Source organism: Miniopterus natalensis, chromosome 1 (genome assembly GCF_054644295.1).
Source record: "Miniopterus natalensis isolate mMinNat1 chromosome 1, mMinNat1.hap1, whole genome shotgun sequence".
Classification (NCBI taxonomy): Eukaryota; Metazoa; Chordata; class Mammalia; order Chiroptera; family Miniopteridae; genus Miniopterus; species Miniopterus natalensis.
The window spans coordinates 194,367,963-194,383,206 of NC_142081.1; the positions used below are offsets into that span (position 1 = coordinate 194,367,963).

At 48.2% G+C, this 15,244-nt stretch overlaps 1 protein-coding gene across 2 annotated transcripts; it reads left to right on the forward strand.

Annotated features, from left to right (window-relative positions):
* Positions 1–6,325: 6,325 nt before the first annotated feature.
* LOC107544161 (fibroblast growth factor-binding protein 1) lies at positions 6,326–7,069 on the forward strand. 2 transcript variants are annotated; one of them, XM_087817034.1, is made up of 2 exons: positions 6,326–6,856; positions 6,890–7,069. In XM_087817034.1, the coding sequence occupies exons 1-2, from the start codon at positions 6,326–6,328 to the stop codon at positions 7,067–7,069; spliced, it is 711 nt and encodes a 236-aa protein (XP_087673160.1). The 2 variants fall into 2 exon arrangements, with proteins under 2 accessions (XP_087673160.1, XP_016077431.1); XM_016221945.2 differs by having other exon boundaries at positions 6,326–7,069.
* The last annotated feature ends 8,175 nt before the right edge of the window (positions 7,070–15,244 follow it).

Consider the following 15,244-nt stretch of genomic DNA (forward strand, 5'->3'; position numbering starts at 1 on the left):
TCTAGCCTGGCAAATAAACCTCTATATAGATTTCTATTTTGCCCCAGGCCTTAACCTGTTTTTATAAACTTTCTATCTTGTTGCCACCCAATATTGTTTAGAGGGCAGATTGAAAGGCACAGAATCTTCTGAAACCCATTAGCTGTACCTTGTCTCAGAGCCAGGCAAGCTAGCTGCTCATGTGACTTGGGACTGATTCAAAGCCTACCCTTCCATCAAAAATAAAAACTAATCAGGAGCAGCTGGACACCATTCAGTAGACCATGGGTCTTATTACTCCTGGTTTAAGTGCTTTCTCTGGGGTACAATCCAGAGGCCTGAACCCTCCAAATAAGCCAGTTTCAGTTAAGGCAAATGCTTAGACCCACATCAGTTCGAGTGGGGCCCTCTTGGAAAGGATACTCTGGTCCCACGGCCCGGACGACACCACCTGGCCCAGGAGCTCACCGTGGAGACTGTATCACCTCAGATGGCAGCTGCCCAAGACCTCGCCTTAGACCCCAAGCCCTGCGCTAGAGACAGCTTCACCCTGATTTCAAATCTTTGCCCTCGCAGTGCCCGTGGACTGCCTCTCCTAAGGCACGAACTGGACCCAGGACATATTTTGGCTTTTCTTCCTTTGAAATTAGGACTCCTAGTGGGTTTCGGAGCTCACTGTCTGCTTGGCCCATGATCCCGGTCTACTCTTTGCTCTCTTCCAAAATGTACCCCCCCCCCCTCCGATGGCTAAAGGAAACCTGGTAGAAGTTACTACTGCTGTGCCACCCTAGAAATCAATGAAGATTATTGCTAGCCCGGGACACCCTGCCTCACATCAGTCAACTCCCTCGGCCCCCGGGGCAGAGAGCTCCCACTCCTCAGTGTCTTCCCCTCCTACCCACCTCCAGCAGCCACCGCCACCTCCAGCAGCCACCACCTCCTGCAGCGACCACCTCCAGCAGCCACTGCCACCTGCAGCCACCGCCTCCTGCAGCCACCACCTCCTGCAGCCACCACCTCCTGCAGCCACCGTCACCTCCAGCAGCCACCGTCACCTCCAGCAGCCACCACCTCCTGCAGCCACCACCTCCTGCAGCCACCACCTCCTGCAGCCACCGCCACCTCCTGCAGCCACCACCTCCTGCAGCCACCACCTCCAGCAGCCACCACCTCCTGCAGCCACCACCTCCAGCAGCCACCACCACCTCCTGCAGCCACCACCTCCTGCAGCCACCACCTCCTGCAGCCACCACCTCCTGCAGCCACTGTCACCTCCAGCAGCCACCACCTCCTGCAGCCACCACCTCCTGCAGCCACCACCTCCTGCAGCCACCACCTCCTGCAGCCACCACCTCCAGCAGCCACCACCTCCTGCAGCCACCACCTCCTGCAGCCACCACCTCCTGCAGCCACCACCTGCTGCAGCCACCACCTCCTGCAGCCACCACCTCCTGCAGCCACCACCTGCTGCAGCCACCACCTCCTGCAGCCACCACCTCCTGCAGCCACCACCTCCTGCAGCCACCGCCACCTCCTGCCTTGCATCTCTGATCTTCACCACCACAGGCAGCTCTTCCCCTTAATTACACACATACCACCAATCTTTACATATACTTTATTAACTTATCAGTTCATAAGTTAATAACAAAACTGCCATACCTGCCACCTTGACCCAAGAAATACACCAAAACACTATTGTCAAACTTATACTTTTAATAGTAGAGACCTCCCAAAATCCCAGCTCTATTTTCTTGGATTATGCCTTACAAATAGAAAATCTATTTATGCCCTGGCCTATAAGGACTCCACACATCTCTACTTGTGTTCCTCAGTGCTACTTTCGTAATAAAATGTTTTCTTTGCTGTTTGGGGCAGCTTATGCCCTGTTCCCTAAAAGTCTCCATGATCACACCAACTACTCTTTATAAGATGCGAAAACATCAGAGGACAGATTGATCATGTTTTAATATTCTGTATCTTATGATATTTTGACTTCCAGGAGGCGAGGGTTGTGTAGGATCACTGTCTCAAAAATGTACCTTTGAGATTTTAATTCATGGAGGTGACTGAGGGACTATAGGAGAGGCGAATGCCGTGGAAAGAAAACCTTATCACTTACGTTTCCCAAGAGAAGGGGGCATGCCATGCCATGCGGGGCCACGAGGGAAGCATCTAGTTTGGTGAGGAGGAGGCAGAATCACAAGGGAGGGGTGAGCTGAGGCCACGGCCCTTATTGGGGTTTCCAAGGGAGAGGTGAGGAAAGACAGAGTGAACAGTTTGGGATTGACAGGTCTGAATAATTGCACTGGGCTTTGGGGCATAGGGACATCCCTAGCTGTCTGGTACCTGGCCCTGGGCAGGGGGAATATTGGTTTGATGTGTGAGAGTTCAATAAAAGAGGTGCTTAAATTGCATTTGAGAGGCGTAAAGTTATTTACTACCATGCTGAATTAACCAGCTCTGGGCGGGGCAGATTGGAGCGTGTGTGTGTGCGCGCAAATGAGTTTGGAATAACAGGCTGAGACAATAGGGAAAGGTCTGCATAGCCTGGTCTAAAATTGTGTGCCCTTGCTTGAAATAGAAAGATCAAGGCCGAGGTTGGGATGGGATCACAGGAAAGCTGAAGGTGGGAAGCCAGTGGGGGAAGTTCTGGGTTCCCTGCTGAAGCTTAGATAGATAAACAGTTCTCGGAAAAGGCCCCGGAGTCCATGTGTTTCCTCTAAATAGGCTTTGGTTCTGACCTGCCATCTTCCTTCAGAAAAAACAAAACCTGGCTGTGTCCTGATGATCAAGCTGAATTTCTCATTATTTCAGAGGCCACCCTGATCTCTATCCCCCCGCGGGACAAAGCTGCCTTATCTTGCCTGCATATAATAACTTCCTAAAACTCCGCACTGTCAGTGCCTATCTGGGGCGGTCACGGTCCTATAAGGTGGCGGTCAGGACGATGAGGATGGATCTCTTCACGAGCCAGTTTTATAAGAGGCTTGGAGCTTGGGGGAATGGCCACCTCCAATGGCATTTACCAAAAGACTCTTTGAACCACTGAGTAAACCAGTCAACATCCAAAGCTCTGTGACCTTGGAATTCTCAACAGGTGGGTCTTGAGCGGAATCCAGCCTCAGTTAGGGCTTTTAGTGTCTTTATTGGGGGCCAGGACAGCACTTTTAGAAAATTTTAATTAGATGCCAACCCAGTTCCACATACACACATCTGGATGTTGAGGCATTTCTTAAAAGTTCAAGAAGTCTCAATTGTTATGTAAAAAAAAAAAAAAATGTATGTACAAAAAAAATATCATGATGTCTGAAAATACCGGCCCCAATGCCACACGTTCTCAATCAGGTGGGCTGAGTGCTGACCCTGAGATGCCAGACCCTGCCCAGATTGCCCCATTCCCCCCCAGGTTGCCCCAGTCCCCCCTGCTCCTTTACTTTCTCGGTCCCAAAGGCAAGGTTGGTTTTCATTTATTACCATTCATGTAGTAGTGCTTTCTTTATGGCTGAGTTATGAAGAAAAGTACAATCTCTTGTGCCCAGATATGAAAAGGGAGGTGACAAAATATAGAGAAGTCCACATCTTCTTTGAGGAACTGAGTCTCCTCTTTGTTTAACATGAAAACAAATTATGTCTGTTTTTAAAGAATACAACTCAACTTCCCATTATGAACCAAATCTGCCCCCCTTCACTTTATGTTAGTAGCTCAGCCCCATAAGTAATTTAGTAGGAAACCCTAAAGGAGGTACTGTTATTGTCTGCAAACTGTAGATGAACAAAGAGAGGTTCAGAGAGGTTGCGTGACAACTGTGACAGGGGCTGGGTGAATGCTGTGTCCGGGGCTTCACCTATGTACTTCTGGGAGGGGGCTGCCTACCAAAGTTGACCAGAATGAAGTTCCCACATGTGACCTGAAGGTCAGTATTTTCAGCAGAGAGTCCAGGTGAGGAACTCGCTGTCCACCAGCTGTTGGGAGCCCAGGGGCTCCTCTGCCCACACATTAACTTCAGGCGCCTCAGCAAAAGAGGACCTCAGAAACTGAGATGGCTTCCCCCAGCTCACCCACTCACTCACCAAAGATTTACTGAGAGTGGCTGGTAGGAAAAGATCAGCCAATGGATGTGGGAGTCCCAGGTTTCAACTCTGAGCCCCTCATGCTCTTAGCTGTGTGACCTTGGACAACCCCTGAATATCTCCATGCTTCAGTTTTCCATCTGTAAAATGGGTGCATCACACCTTCCAGTATCATAGAGTGGATGTGACCAGAACAAACAGAGAGCTTTGGGCAAAATGGACCTAGCATAGTATTTGGCAGCTATGATTATTTTTGTTGTTTATAACTTTCCCCAGAGATATTGCTGCTGGGGTCCCTGTCCCATCAAGGAGGGTCTTTGCAAGTCTGAGCTGTGCTCCCAGGCTGGCCGCTGGGGGAGAGGGAAGGGCTTGGAGGACACAGTCTAGTGTCCTGAGTGTAACCCGCCGCCCAAGCCCATGGGATTACACCAGCCACTTTCCCTGCAGGAGCTGGCTCCCTCCGAAGGGGCGGGGCCGGGAGCAGTGTGAATAGAGGTTCTCAGGTGTGCGCCTCCTGAAGGCCCTGTCTGCCTGGGCTCCTATAAAAGGGGCCTTCCCTGCCTCGCACTGCAGATGAGACAGCTGTAAGCCTGCAAGCTCGCTCTGGCATCTGGGATTGCCCTGCACCTGCATACGCAGAACAAGGTAAGAGCCTGGCTCTCTTAAGCCTGTGATTGCCTGCCCCACTTCCAGCTTCCCCGAGGACCTCAGGCTCCTGGGGTCTGGATCCCATGGAGACATGCGGGGGCTGAGTCCCCATGCCGTGAGGAATGAGTGGGTCATCTGGTATACCTGGCCTCCCACCCGCCTTCATTTGGGAGCCCATGTGCCATCACTGTCTCAATTCCAATAGCAGGTCAAATCCTGAGGGTGGAAATGAGATCGGAGCCATTTCCCAGGCCAGCCTCTTTTTGAAAAAAATCAGTATTTTCTTTTAAAGTGGAGCACTGATGATATGAATCATCTTGTCATCGTGAATTAAGCCAAACCCAATGCTGAGTTGTTCGTGATTGCTTTCTTATTTCTTGCCAATATTTTTGAAGGGCAGAGCAAGGTGAAGGCAAGAAGAGTGGTATAAAGGACCAGAGAGACAAGTTCTGCCTGCCTGTCCCAGCTTTGCCACTTGCCCTTCATGGGATCTTGAGCAATTTATTTGCCAGTCTGAGCCTTAACTGTCACATCTGTTACCTGGAGAGGTTTATTATTACCTGCCTGGGAGGGCTCCTGTGTGGATTAACAAGGTGAGAATCAGACACTGGTCAGGTGTGTAGAAATGCTATTTCTCGTCTCCTTTTAAGTGTGGTTTTGTTGCCCACCTGACCAAATCTACGTAGGTTAGTGTAGCAGTTAAGGTCATCTTGTTTATTCAATGATTTGTTTTTGAAAGCATTGATAAAGGGCATTCTACATGCCCAGCACTGTGCTACAAAACGGTCTAAATGCTCAGGTGGAAATTCACCCCTACCCACCCTGGTTCCTTTGGCCCAGTCAAATGGGATTATCTCCCCTCCTTCATGCCTTTCCTTGTGCTCTTACTTCATCCCAAATGCCCTTCCTCACAAACCCACCCATCTCAGAGTGTACAAATCTCATGCGTGTTTAACCTTAGATCAAACATCTCTTTTATGGCATTTACCATGTCCTTTCTCATAGTGTGATCATCTGAGTCCATGTAGAACTGTGAGGTAGAAATCCAGCACACCGGAGCTAGAGAAGAGTGGGCAGTTATGGCATCCAATGCCTTGATTTCCAGATAAAACAACTGAGACCCAGAGGCGGAGAGTGAGCTGCCCAAGATCAAGCTGGGGACACAGCTGGGACAGAATCCTGGTCAATGCTATTGAGAATCCCCAATGATTTGCCTCTAAGTTTTTAAGATGTGAGACTTTCTTATCTACCTTGATGCATTCAACATCTAGTCTAGAGCATGGCATATAGTGGGTTCTCCACAAATGCTTGTTGAATGAGTGAATAAAGGCCTGAGTGAGCAAATGAGTGACTGAATGAGGGAGTGAGAGTTAACGAGGTTCAGAGAGTGGTGAAGGAAGGAAGGGTAGGACGTTTTTGACATTCAAGACACCAGTCAAGCAGAAATGTGAATAGATGGGCTGCTTGTCTAGTAATTCCAGGAACCAGAGGATTCTTGAACTCACTCCTAAGCGGGTAGCATGTGGTGGGGTGGCCGGGGATCAGCTTGCAGCCCTGCACTGCTGGAATGCTGCTTGGCATTGACTCACCTGCCTTTTGTCAAACAGGTTCCTACCAAACTGAAGACATGAGGATCCACAGCCTCATCCTGCTGGCCTTCCTCCTTCTGGCCACTCAGGTGCTCTTGGTGGAAGGCAAAAAGGAAGCAAAGAATAGAGGTGTCCACAGAGCCACCACAGATAAAACGTATACTCCAGGCAAACCCCAGACTGAGCAGAGAAGCCAGCCACCCAAGCACCTGACCAAAGGCAAGTTTGTCACCCAAGACCAAGCCGACTGCAGATGGGTGGTCACCCAGAAGGAGGAGGACATTGTTCTGAAGGTCGATTGCACACGACAGGATGACAAGTTTTCCTGTTCCTTTACTGGCAACCCAACCGCATGCCTGGAGTCGAGCAAAAAGGGCGTCTATTGGAAACAAATTGGCCGGAGCCTGCGCTCTCAGAAGGCCCTGTGTAGGGACTCCAAGAGCATCCTGAAGACCAGAGTGTGCAGGAAAAAGTTTCCAGAATCCAATCTGAAGCTGGTAAACTCTACTCTCATTAAGAAGAAACCCAGCCAGGAGTCAATGGAGCCCTCTCCCAGGGAGCAGAGCTCGGTCAATGAGGCCTCCATCATGGAGCCTAACAAGGTCAAAGAGAACACCCTCTCTGGCCCAGAAGAGTCCAAGACCATGGACTTGAATGATCTTGAGTGTATAGAGGGCCAAGACATGGCGAACCAGAAGAAGGTAGCCCTGGAATACTGTGGGGAGTCCTGGAGCTCTTGGTGCAAGTTCTTCATCACCATGGTGCAGGGTGATTCATGCTAATGAGGTAAAAAGAGAGCAGAGTCTATTAAGTGTCATATCCAAGCCCTCCAGGATGCTGTAAAGCTCTCCAAGTTCTCTGCAAGATGAACACTTCTATGAGTGTGCAGGGGATTGTTTAAACAGATTTTGTAATTTTTGTTTTTGAGTTTTGGAAGTTGCTTTCCATTCATTGCCTTAGGTGTGATTTTCAGAGGTTGTTGAATGCATTGTTTCCACAGCCCACAAAGCTAGTATATCTGAGCAGTAATGGCCACTCTTTGAGCTGAGTGAGCCAGGGGATGATTTCAGTGCAATGCACTTTCTGCTGAATTAATGAAAATAATAAAGTTCTGTGCATTTTTCAAAAATCTGTTCAACCATTGTTTGGCTTCTCTATGTCTAGTTCCAGTGAATTCATAAGCAGGCTCCCATATATCAGTGCAAAAAATATCTAAGGGATGACTTCCTGTTCCCCACCCATCCCAAGTCAATCCCACAAGGTGACCCACTCCAAATCCAGAACCACGCAAGTGGTTCAAGCTCCACAGGTGATCACAATGTGCAGCCAAGGTTGAGATCCCAGCATGGTCTCCTCGCATCCTCAAGCCCATCCTAGAGACCATCCTACAGATAAGGAACTGGGGGTGCAGGGAGGTATGAGATTTGCCAGGTCAGGGTGAGTAAGAGGCAGAGTCTGGCATCTCCCCAGGCAGCCTGCCTCCAGAGCCCATACTCCAGGCATAAATAATGACTTGAAGGCACTAACCATGCAGCAGAAAAAGCAAGGACCTGGGTTTGAAACCATTGCTCTCCCGCCCCTCGCCAGTGTCTGAGGGGCCCAGGCAAGTCATTTCATTCCTCTGATCCTCCCAGCCCTTGACTGCAGAATTGGGGGGATCTTACCATCTTTGCAGAGTGTTGGGAGGATTCAATGTGATGCTGTCCATGAAGCTTTTTTTTTTTTTTTAATATATCTTTATTGATTTCAGAGAGAGGAAAGGAGAGGGAGAGATAGAAACATTAATGATGAGAGAGTCATTGATCAGCTAGCCTGCAACCCGGGCATGTGCCCTGACTGGGAATCGAACTCTGATCACCTGGCCGGGCCCATGAAGCTTTTTACAGGGTTTCTGGACCATAGTTCAGTGCTTGGTTACTTATCTTTATTATTAAACCATGTGGCCAAAAATGGTTCCACAGCTGATACTGGCAGATGTGAAGGGAGCAACATCAGTTATGGTAAGACCCCACTGTTGGAAAATTAGATTGTTGTTAGTTGTTTGTTATGATAAACAATGCTGTTAGGAACCATCCTTCAAAATAAATCTTTGTGTTTTTTAACATTAGAATGTTTTTCTTTAGGGAAAATTCCTAGAAAGTAGACTGTAAGGTCCATCACTGTGCTTCTGAAAGAGGATTTTTATCATCTTAAAACTCAAACATTTGTAAGTAAAGGGACAAGTGTAATAAATGTCTAAGTTTCCTTCACCCAGTTTAGACAGCGGTCAGCTCGTGGCCGGTCTCCTTTCACCTATAAAAGGCTCCCATTATCCCCTCCCTTGGATTATTTTGAAACAAACCCCGGACACACAGCATTTCATTCATAAACATTTCAACTTGTACCTCTAAAAGATAGGGCGAGAGCACGCACATTTTAAAACCCCTTGGAACGTATTGCCAAACTGCCTGCCAAGAAAATGTTGCAAAACTTCTATTCCTGCCAACAGTTTAAGAACATGACCTGTCTCCTCATTTCTGTCAAGCCAGGTGAACCAGTTCAGTGTCCAGGTCAGAGGGTGGGGGTGGGAATAAGTTCACAAAGCTAAAGCACAGGGTTAACAGAGGTGGTTGAAGACGGGGAACCAGTTACAATAACTGTAGAAAAGCTAAAAGGACAAACAAGGCACCATGAGGCAGCCCCATAGCCAGGAGCTTCCTACTCTCAGCCCCAGGGCTGGAGAGACACAGGGAGCAGGTAGGGACCGAGCCCGGGGCCAGGGCACGCAGCTGGGGCTGGGACACTGGAGGGAGGAACCCTCTCAGGGGAACTAGCGTCAAGGCTGCTAGAAATGCCACCAGAAGCAGAGAGACAATGTCCCAACTTCTTCCCTCCTCTGTTCCACTGGTCGATCCTAACCTGAAGCCAATGATGGAGGGAGTCCGGGAAACGAGTTTGCATCTGTCCCCCCACCCTCACCCCACACATACGGAGGCTGTGCTGGAGTGGATGGATGGAGGAGGGTCTGAGAGCCAGCAGGCCCGTGGAAGCACCCTGGGCACTGCCACTTTGGTCAACTTTGTTAAGTAATCTGAGCTATTTATGGCCCCAAATGTCTGCAAATCATGAGCAAAGACATGAGATTGACAAATATAAAGTGCAGACTAAGGAGCAAAAAGAACATGTTGTTGAGAGAATGTAAATTAGTGGAGCCCATTTTGAGTGGAACTTGTCGATATGTCTCAGAATTTAAAATCACAAGCCCTTCAGCCTCATCACTTCCCTTTGAGAGATTTAGGTACAATTACCTAAATCTGGTGAGAGTGCTGGTTGTGGCATTATTTATAACAGCAAAGCACTGGAAACAACAGGCCTACCCACAGGGACTAGCTGAAAACCATGGAGGGGTTAGTGGGATTGATTCTAAGAGATGCGGCTAAAGAAATAAATGCTAAAAAACAGAACAAAAAACACAGTGTGTATAGCACACTTTCATAGGTTTATATATTAATATATGTATAGAATATGTCTCAGATTGTATACAATTGTTTTTCAAATCTCTGGCAGAGCTATTGCCTTGGGGAGAGAAGACAGAAGATTGGAATAGGATGGAGACCTATGTACTCTTTGTATTTCTTATATTTGTTCTCTATGCTTTGTGTTAGGGTGAACCATATGAAATTGCCAACATGGTGCCACTTTTGACCCACAAAACAGAAATTTCATATGTTCCAAAGTAACATTTCTTTTCTGTAATTTATTTTTTATTGTTGACAGTATCATGGATGTCCCCCATTCCCCCTTTACCGCCCTCCACCCAGCTACCTCCTCACCTACATTTCTTTATCAACAAAAGCAGTAACTAATTTTTAAAAGATCAACCAGGGAGCTATTCCATTGGGATGTGAACTTGGAGTTGGCATTTTCAGGAGAGTAAGAAGGTGACCCATGATATGCCACCTGCCCAGGGTCAGGGTGATTTCATGTCTTCTCAGAATTAAGTGAGAAAAGCCAGAGCGACATCTCATGAGCTCGAATCTTGCAGGAGAGTTGATGAGAAAGGCTCCTTGATTCTCAAGACAATATCGACTCTTTAAGAGGCTTCAGATGAAGGCAAGTTGGGAGGCAGCGTGGGCTGTGCACGCTGCTCCGTCAGCTCTGAGGGCTGCCCTAGGCGAGGTGCAGGGCAAACCACACTGGGAAGCAAATTATCCTTTGAGGAGCTGTGTAGCTACCTGTTTCTAGAGCTTAAGTACAAATTTCCTCACTTTGCAAGATAAAAAGCCACTTAAGCAACCTTGACAGCTTCCAACAAAAGTCACCCCAAGGCCCTTCCCAGCCCAGAGCCAGCCAAGGACGAGAGGTCCTTGGACAGAGGACTGGACTTGTTCCCATTCCCCAGGAACGCACATCACTTCCCTCAACCGAGGCTGCCGTCCTACAGGTAGGGGCTTCTGTTGCTCAGAGGAGGAAAATCGAGGCAGGATCAGGTTTAAACCCAAGGGATCGGTGAGCAATGATAACACCCCTTCTTCAGACTGTTTGAAGAAGTGAATGAGATAATATGTGTGCAATTACCTGGGGATATTCCGTGCAAGGTGCCGAATCAGAGGTACCTGCAGCGATGATGGTGTTTCTCGTATGTACGTGGGAAACAATGATGCGAGAATGTGCTGAGAGGAGGAAGGTTGACAGAATGGTCGCTGAATGTCCCTCATGTAGGCTGGGCGGTGAGCTCTGTGCAACCAGGGACCACGTCTGCCTTACCTCTGAATCCCTAGCACAGTCCCTCACGCACAAATATGTGGTTATTGAGAAATCACTGCCGATTAAGCTGCTGGATCTCTCCAGAGCTGATGTTCTTTCTCTGCAGACACCCGTGTCCTAGGGTCTGACACCTGGAGAAAATGCCAGGCACTGGACACAATGCCAGGTCCACAGAGTGCTCGGGAAACCCAACCAGTTCTCACTGGTGACTTCCTGTTGGCAGTTGAATTAATTCACCTCTCGCTCATGAATGAGACAGCTTTCCGAGCTGGGGAGACCTTGGTCCCACCCCTAAATAGCGGAATCACTCGAGCAAATGATCTGGCCTCTCAGCCTCCTTGCCTCCTCTGTCCTATGACGTGGTGATGGGAACAGAAGCTTCTACATGCAACTATCTCAGACCAGTCCAGGGGCCTCCCTCTGTGGGGTTCTCACCCAGGGAATGGGTTGATGAAGTGCCATTGTCACTGTACTCATGAAAAAAAAAGGAGCATGGCAAATCAGGCCTAGCTTTGTGTGTGTGTGTGTTTATCTTTATTATTGAAAGTATTACAGATGTCCCCTTTTCTCCCCCGTTGACTCCCTCATGTGTATATGGAATCTAAAATAAACTGATGAACAAAACAGACCCAGAGACATTGAAACATGCAACAGACTGATGTATTTCAGAGGCCAGGCTTTTTAAAGTTTCCACCCAGTGACACACTCATTTCCATTCCCTTCCTCTGTCTAGTGCTTGGACCACAGCCTGCTCACTTCTTTGTCGCATGGCCCCCACTTTCTTAAGTCAGGCCAGTGGCTTGTGGTGACTTGTGTTACTGAGTTTTACCTAAAGCTGGGCTCATCCAAAATGCTGCTGAAATAAAGTGGCACGTGGGAACTTTAGAGGGGAGCAGGGAGTCGAGCTGCAGCTGCTGGATGCTATGGCCAGACAGAGCAAAACCAGGCCCCATCTGGGGACTTCTGGGAGGTCCCTGAGGCCCGTTTAGGGGCCCATAAAGTCAAAACTATTGTCCTGACGCACTAAGAAGCCATTTGCCTTTTCACTCGCTCCTGGAGACCAATGGAAGTTTTGAGGTGACTGGACGGAGCAGCAGAGAGGGGCCCCTGCAGGCATCCACCTAGCCAGATGGAAAGAGATCTGCAAAAATGAAGAGCAATGGCACTCTTCTCATTACTTTGTTTTGGAAATTACAGTTGTTTTCATAAAAATTCTTCTGTTAACATCTCATGGGTTTATTATTGTTTTAAAATAATCACTTTAAATTATCTCCGTTTTAGTTTCCACTACAATAACTATTAGTAGCTATAACTCACAGAAACAAGATGTTCTTGGAGTTCTCAATAATTTTTAAGAGCGTAAAGGGGTCCTGAGGCCAAATGCTTGAGTCCACTGAGCCTGGCAGTCAAGAGGGCAGGGTGACATCCCACTCAGAGGGCCCTGGCGAGGACGGGCCGGTCCTGGCTTGTTCAGAGGGGCTGGAGTTGGGACTCAGGGGAGCGGCAGGGGTCAGCGGTGACCAGGGGGCAGAGGAGGCAGAGGGGTCCTCCAGCCCACCAAGAAATGCCTCCAGGGCATTTTGGAGAAGGGTTTTATAGACACCACTCTCTCTGCCCCCCAGAAGTCTGGAGGCGGTGGGTGTGCGGGCTCTTCCTAAATTTCTGACTTGCTGATTCAGTGACATAAGGAAGCAGCTCTGGGAAGAAGGACCCAAAGTCGAGGTGGAGGTGATGTGTGGGGTGGCTTCCTTGTCACTACCTACAATGAGGGAAATTGGTTTCAGGTCCCTCAGCAAATCTGGGATAAATGAAAAGATGCTTAAGAGAGTAGATCTTAAAAGTTCTCACCACTAGAAAAAAATTGTAATTGTGTGCGGTGATGGATGTTAAGTGGACTTATTGTGATCATTTCATAATACAAACAAATATCGAATCGTGTTGTACACCTGAAACTAATACAATGTTATATGTCAATTATATTTCCATTTAAAAAGTGCTTCATTAATGGAAACTCATAGTCCTTGAAAAATATATAGTATAGTGGTTCAGTCCCTCTGGAGGCAAAATGCTGTGGACTGGGAGTCTGACGTTGCCACTTGCTGGCTGTAGTGGGCTGGCAGTTCTTGACCTCTCTGGGCCTCAGTTTCTCACCTATAAAATGGTAAGACGAACAGCCCCTATTTCTTAAAGCTATTGTGAGAATGGGGTAGGGGTGCGGGACTGGGAAACCTTTATCATCCCTTCTAAATTCCCTTTCCCTCTCCTGCCTGGGGCTGCTTTAGTCACCCACTTGGCATCAGCCGGGGCTTGGTTGCCTAAAGCAGGGGAAAGGAAGGCAGCCTGCCCTGCCCCTCCCATGCCCAGGCCTCGCTCCACTTCTAGCCTGATGTTGCCCCATTGGCTTCGGCCAATCAGCGCAGCCGCTGACCTCGCCAGGTGCCTGGTTCCCACCTGCTGCAGGGAGCCCAGCCGGCCTGAGGGTGCAGGAGGGCTCTCTTCTGGCCCCCGCTCTACCTGTCCCCGCTACCAGCTTTCGTTGACTCTTGACCCTATCTTTGCTTTCATCTCACCCATCTCATTTCTTTTGAGGGCCTCCTCCTCTTAAAAGGCAGGTACCTTAATTTCTAAGGGGGGCGGGGAAGGGGAGGGGAAGGGAGTCACCAGGCGAGAGGGCATGTCTTACAAGGTTGGCCTTGAGCCCAGCTTTTTATTTTTTTCCCCTAAGACCCAAACTGGCTTTCTCTGCTGTGCTGGCAAAGGTTGTCACAGGGAGGCAACTGCACAGAAGAGAAAATGGAAACCCAGGGAAAATTGCTGGTTTGGCGTGAAGATAGTGGAAGGAGCATGTCTGGGCAAGAACCTCCAGAGTGGCTGCCAGGCAACCCCCACCAATTCCACCACTGGTTTCCTTAGAGCCCGGAGCTCCATCTGACCTTGAGGCCCTCACTTAAGATGATCCTAAGAGAAGACCTGATGTCTTGGTTAAGTAGTATCAGTAATTAATTACAATGTCTTGAGTATTTACAAAATGGTAGGCATCCTGCTAAAATGCTTTTCACATTGTTGTCACATTCAATCTTCTCTCCTGGGAAGTTTGTATCATTGCCCCTAATTTTCAAAAGAGAAAAGTTAGGTTTAAGGAGAGTGATTTACACAAATGGTAAGCAACAGAGGTGGGGAGCAAAGCTCTTGGTGTAACCACTCTGCTCTCCCACTTCTCTTACTCCGTAACAGGCCAATTTACATCAGCTGAGAGTCAAATGGAACATTCTAGTTGCCTTGACAGAGGACAAAAGAAGACAGGAGAAAATATCCAGTTTGATGATAACTGTCTAGCCCATTTTATCTTCATAGCAGCTCATCAGAAAATTCCATGATTTATTCAATCATTCAACAAACACGTGTTGAGTCCATCTATGAGTTGGGCACTATATTAAGATGCAATGATCAGACATAAGTTCATGCTTTCATCGAACTGACATTCTAGTGGGGTGGGGTTGGGGGAAACAGGCAACGAACAATAAATGTAGGAAAATAACAATCTAATTATATAGTAAAATAAGTGCTATGAGAAAACATAGAGCGTGATAAGAGGGGTTGAGAGTGCAGGGGAGGTGAAAGCAGGTTGCGATTATAATAGGGTTTTCAGGGTAGGTCATTGAGAAGACAGCAAGCGTATTGTTATGGGTGGGGTATTTCTTTCCCTACTGAGTGCTAGGGGTAGAGTCCGTACAATATCTCGAGAAAAAGAATTTTCTGAGACTCTCATGGGAGGATGAGTGATATTTATTTGTGTGGAATTACACTCCTAGGTTTCCAAAGTCCCATTTCCCTTAATCCAGTTCTGGAAGTAGTGTAATTGGGGTTTCAGAAGAGCTAAAAGCAAAGCCAGTGTCCAGAGTTTCCATTCCATGTTGCAACTGGGTCCAGTTCAGCATCAGGCTAGTTCAGTCCATTAGTCCATTGTGTGTGGGGTCCACATGGCTGTGGGACATGTGGGCGAATGCAAGAGAGCAGGAGCATGAGAGCCCAGCAAACCAGGAGTCGACCAAGAACACAAGAACACAAGAGCCAAGAGAGCGAACTCCTTTATTTAGGGGATTAAATATCTCATAACTTCCTGAGCCTACAGTGGCCACACCTATTCTGACCAATGACCTGTTCCCAGGTGAGACTGACAGCAAGCAGGTTCGCTAGCCCCTCAAACTTTA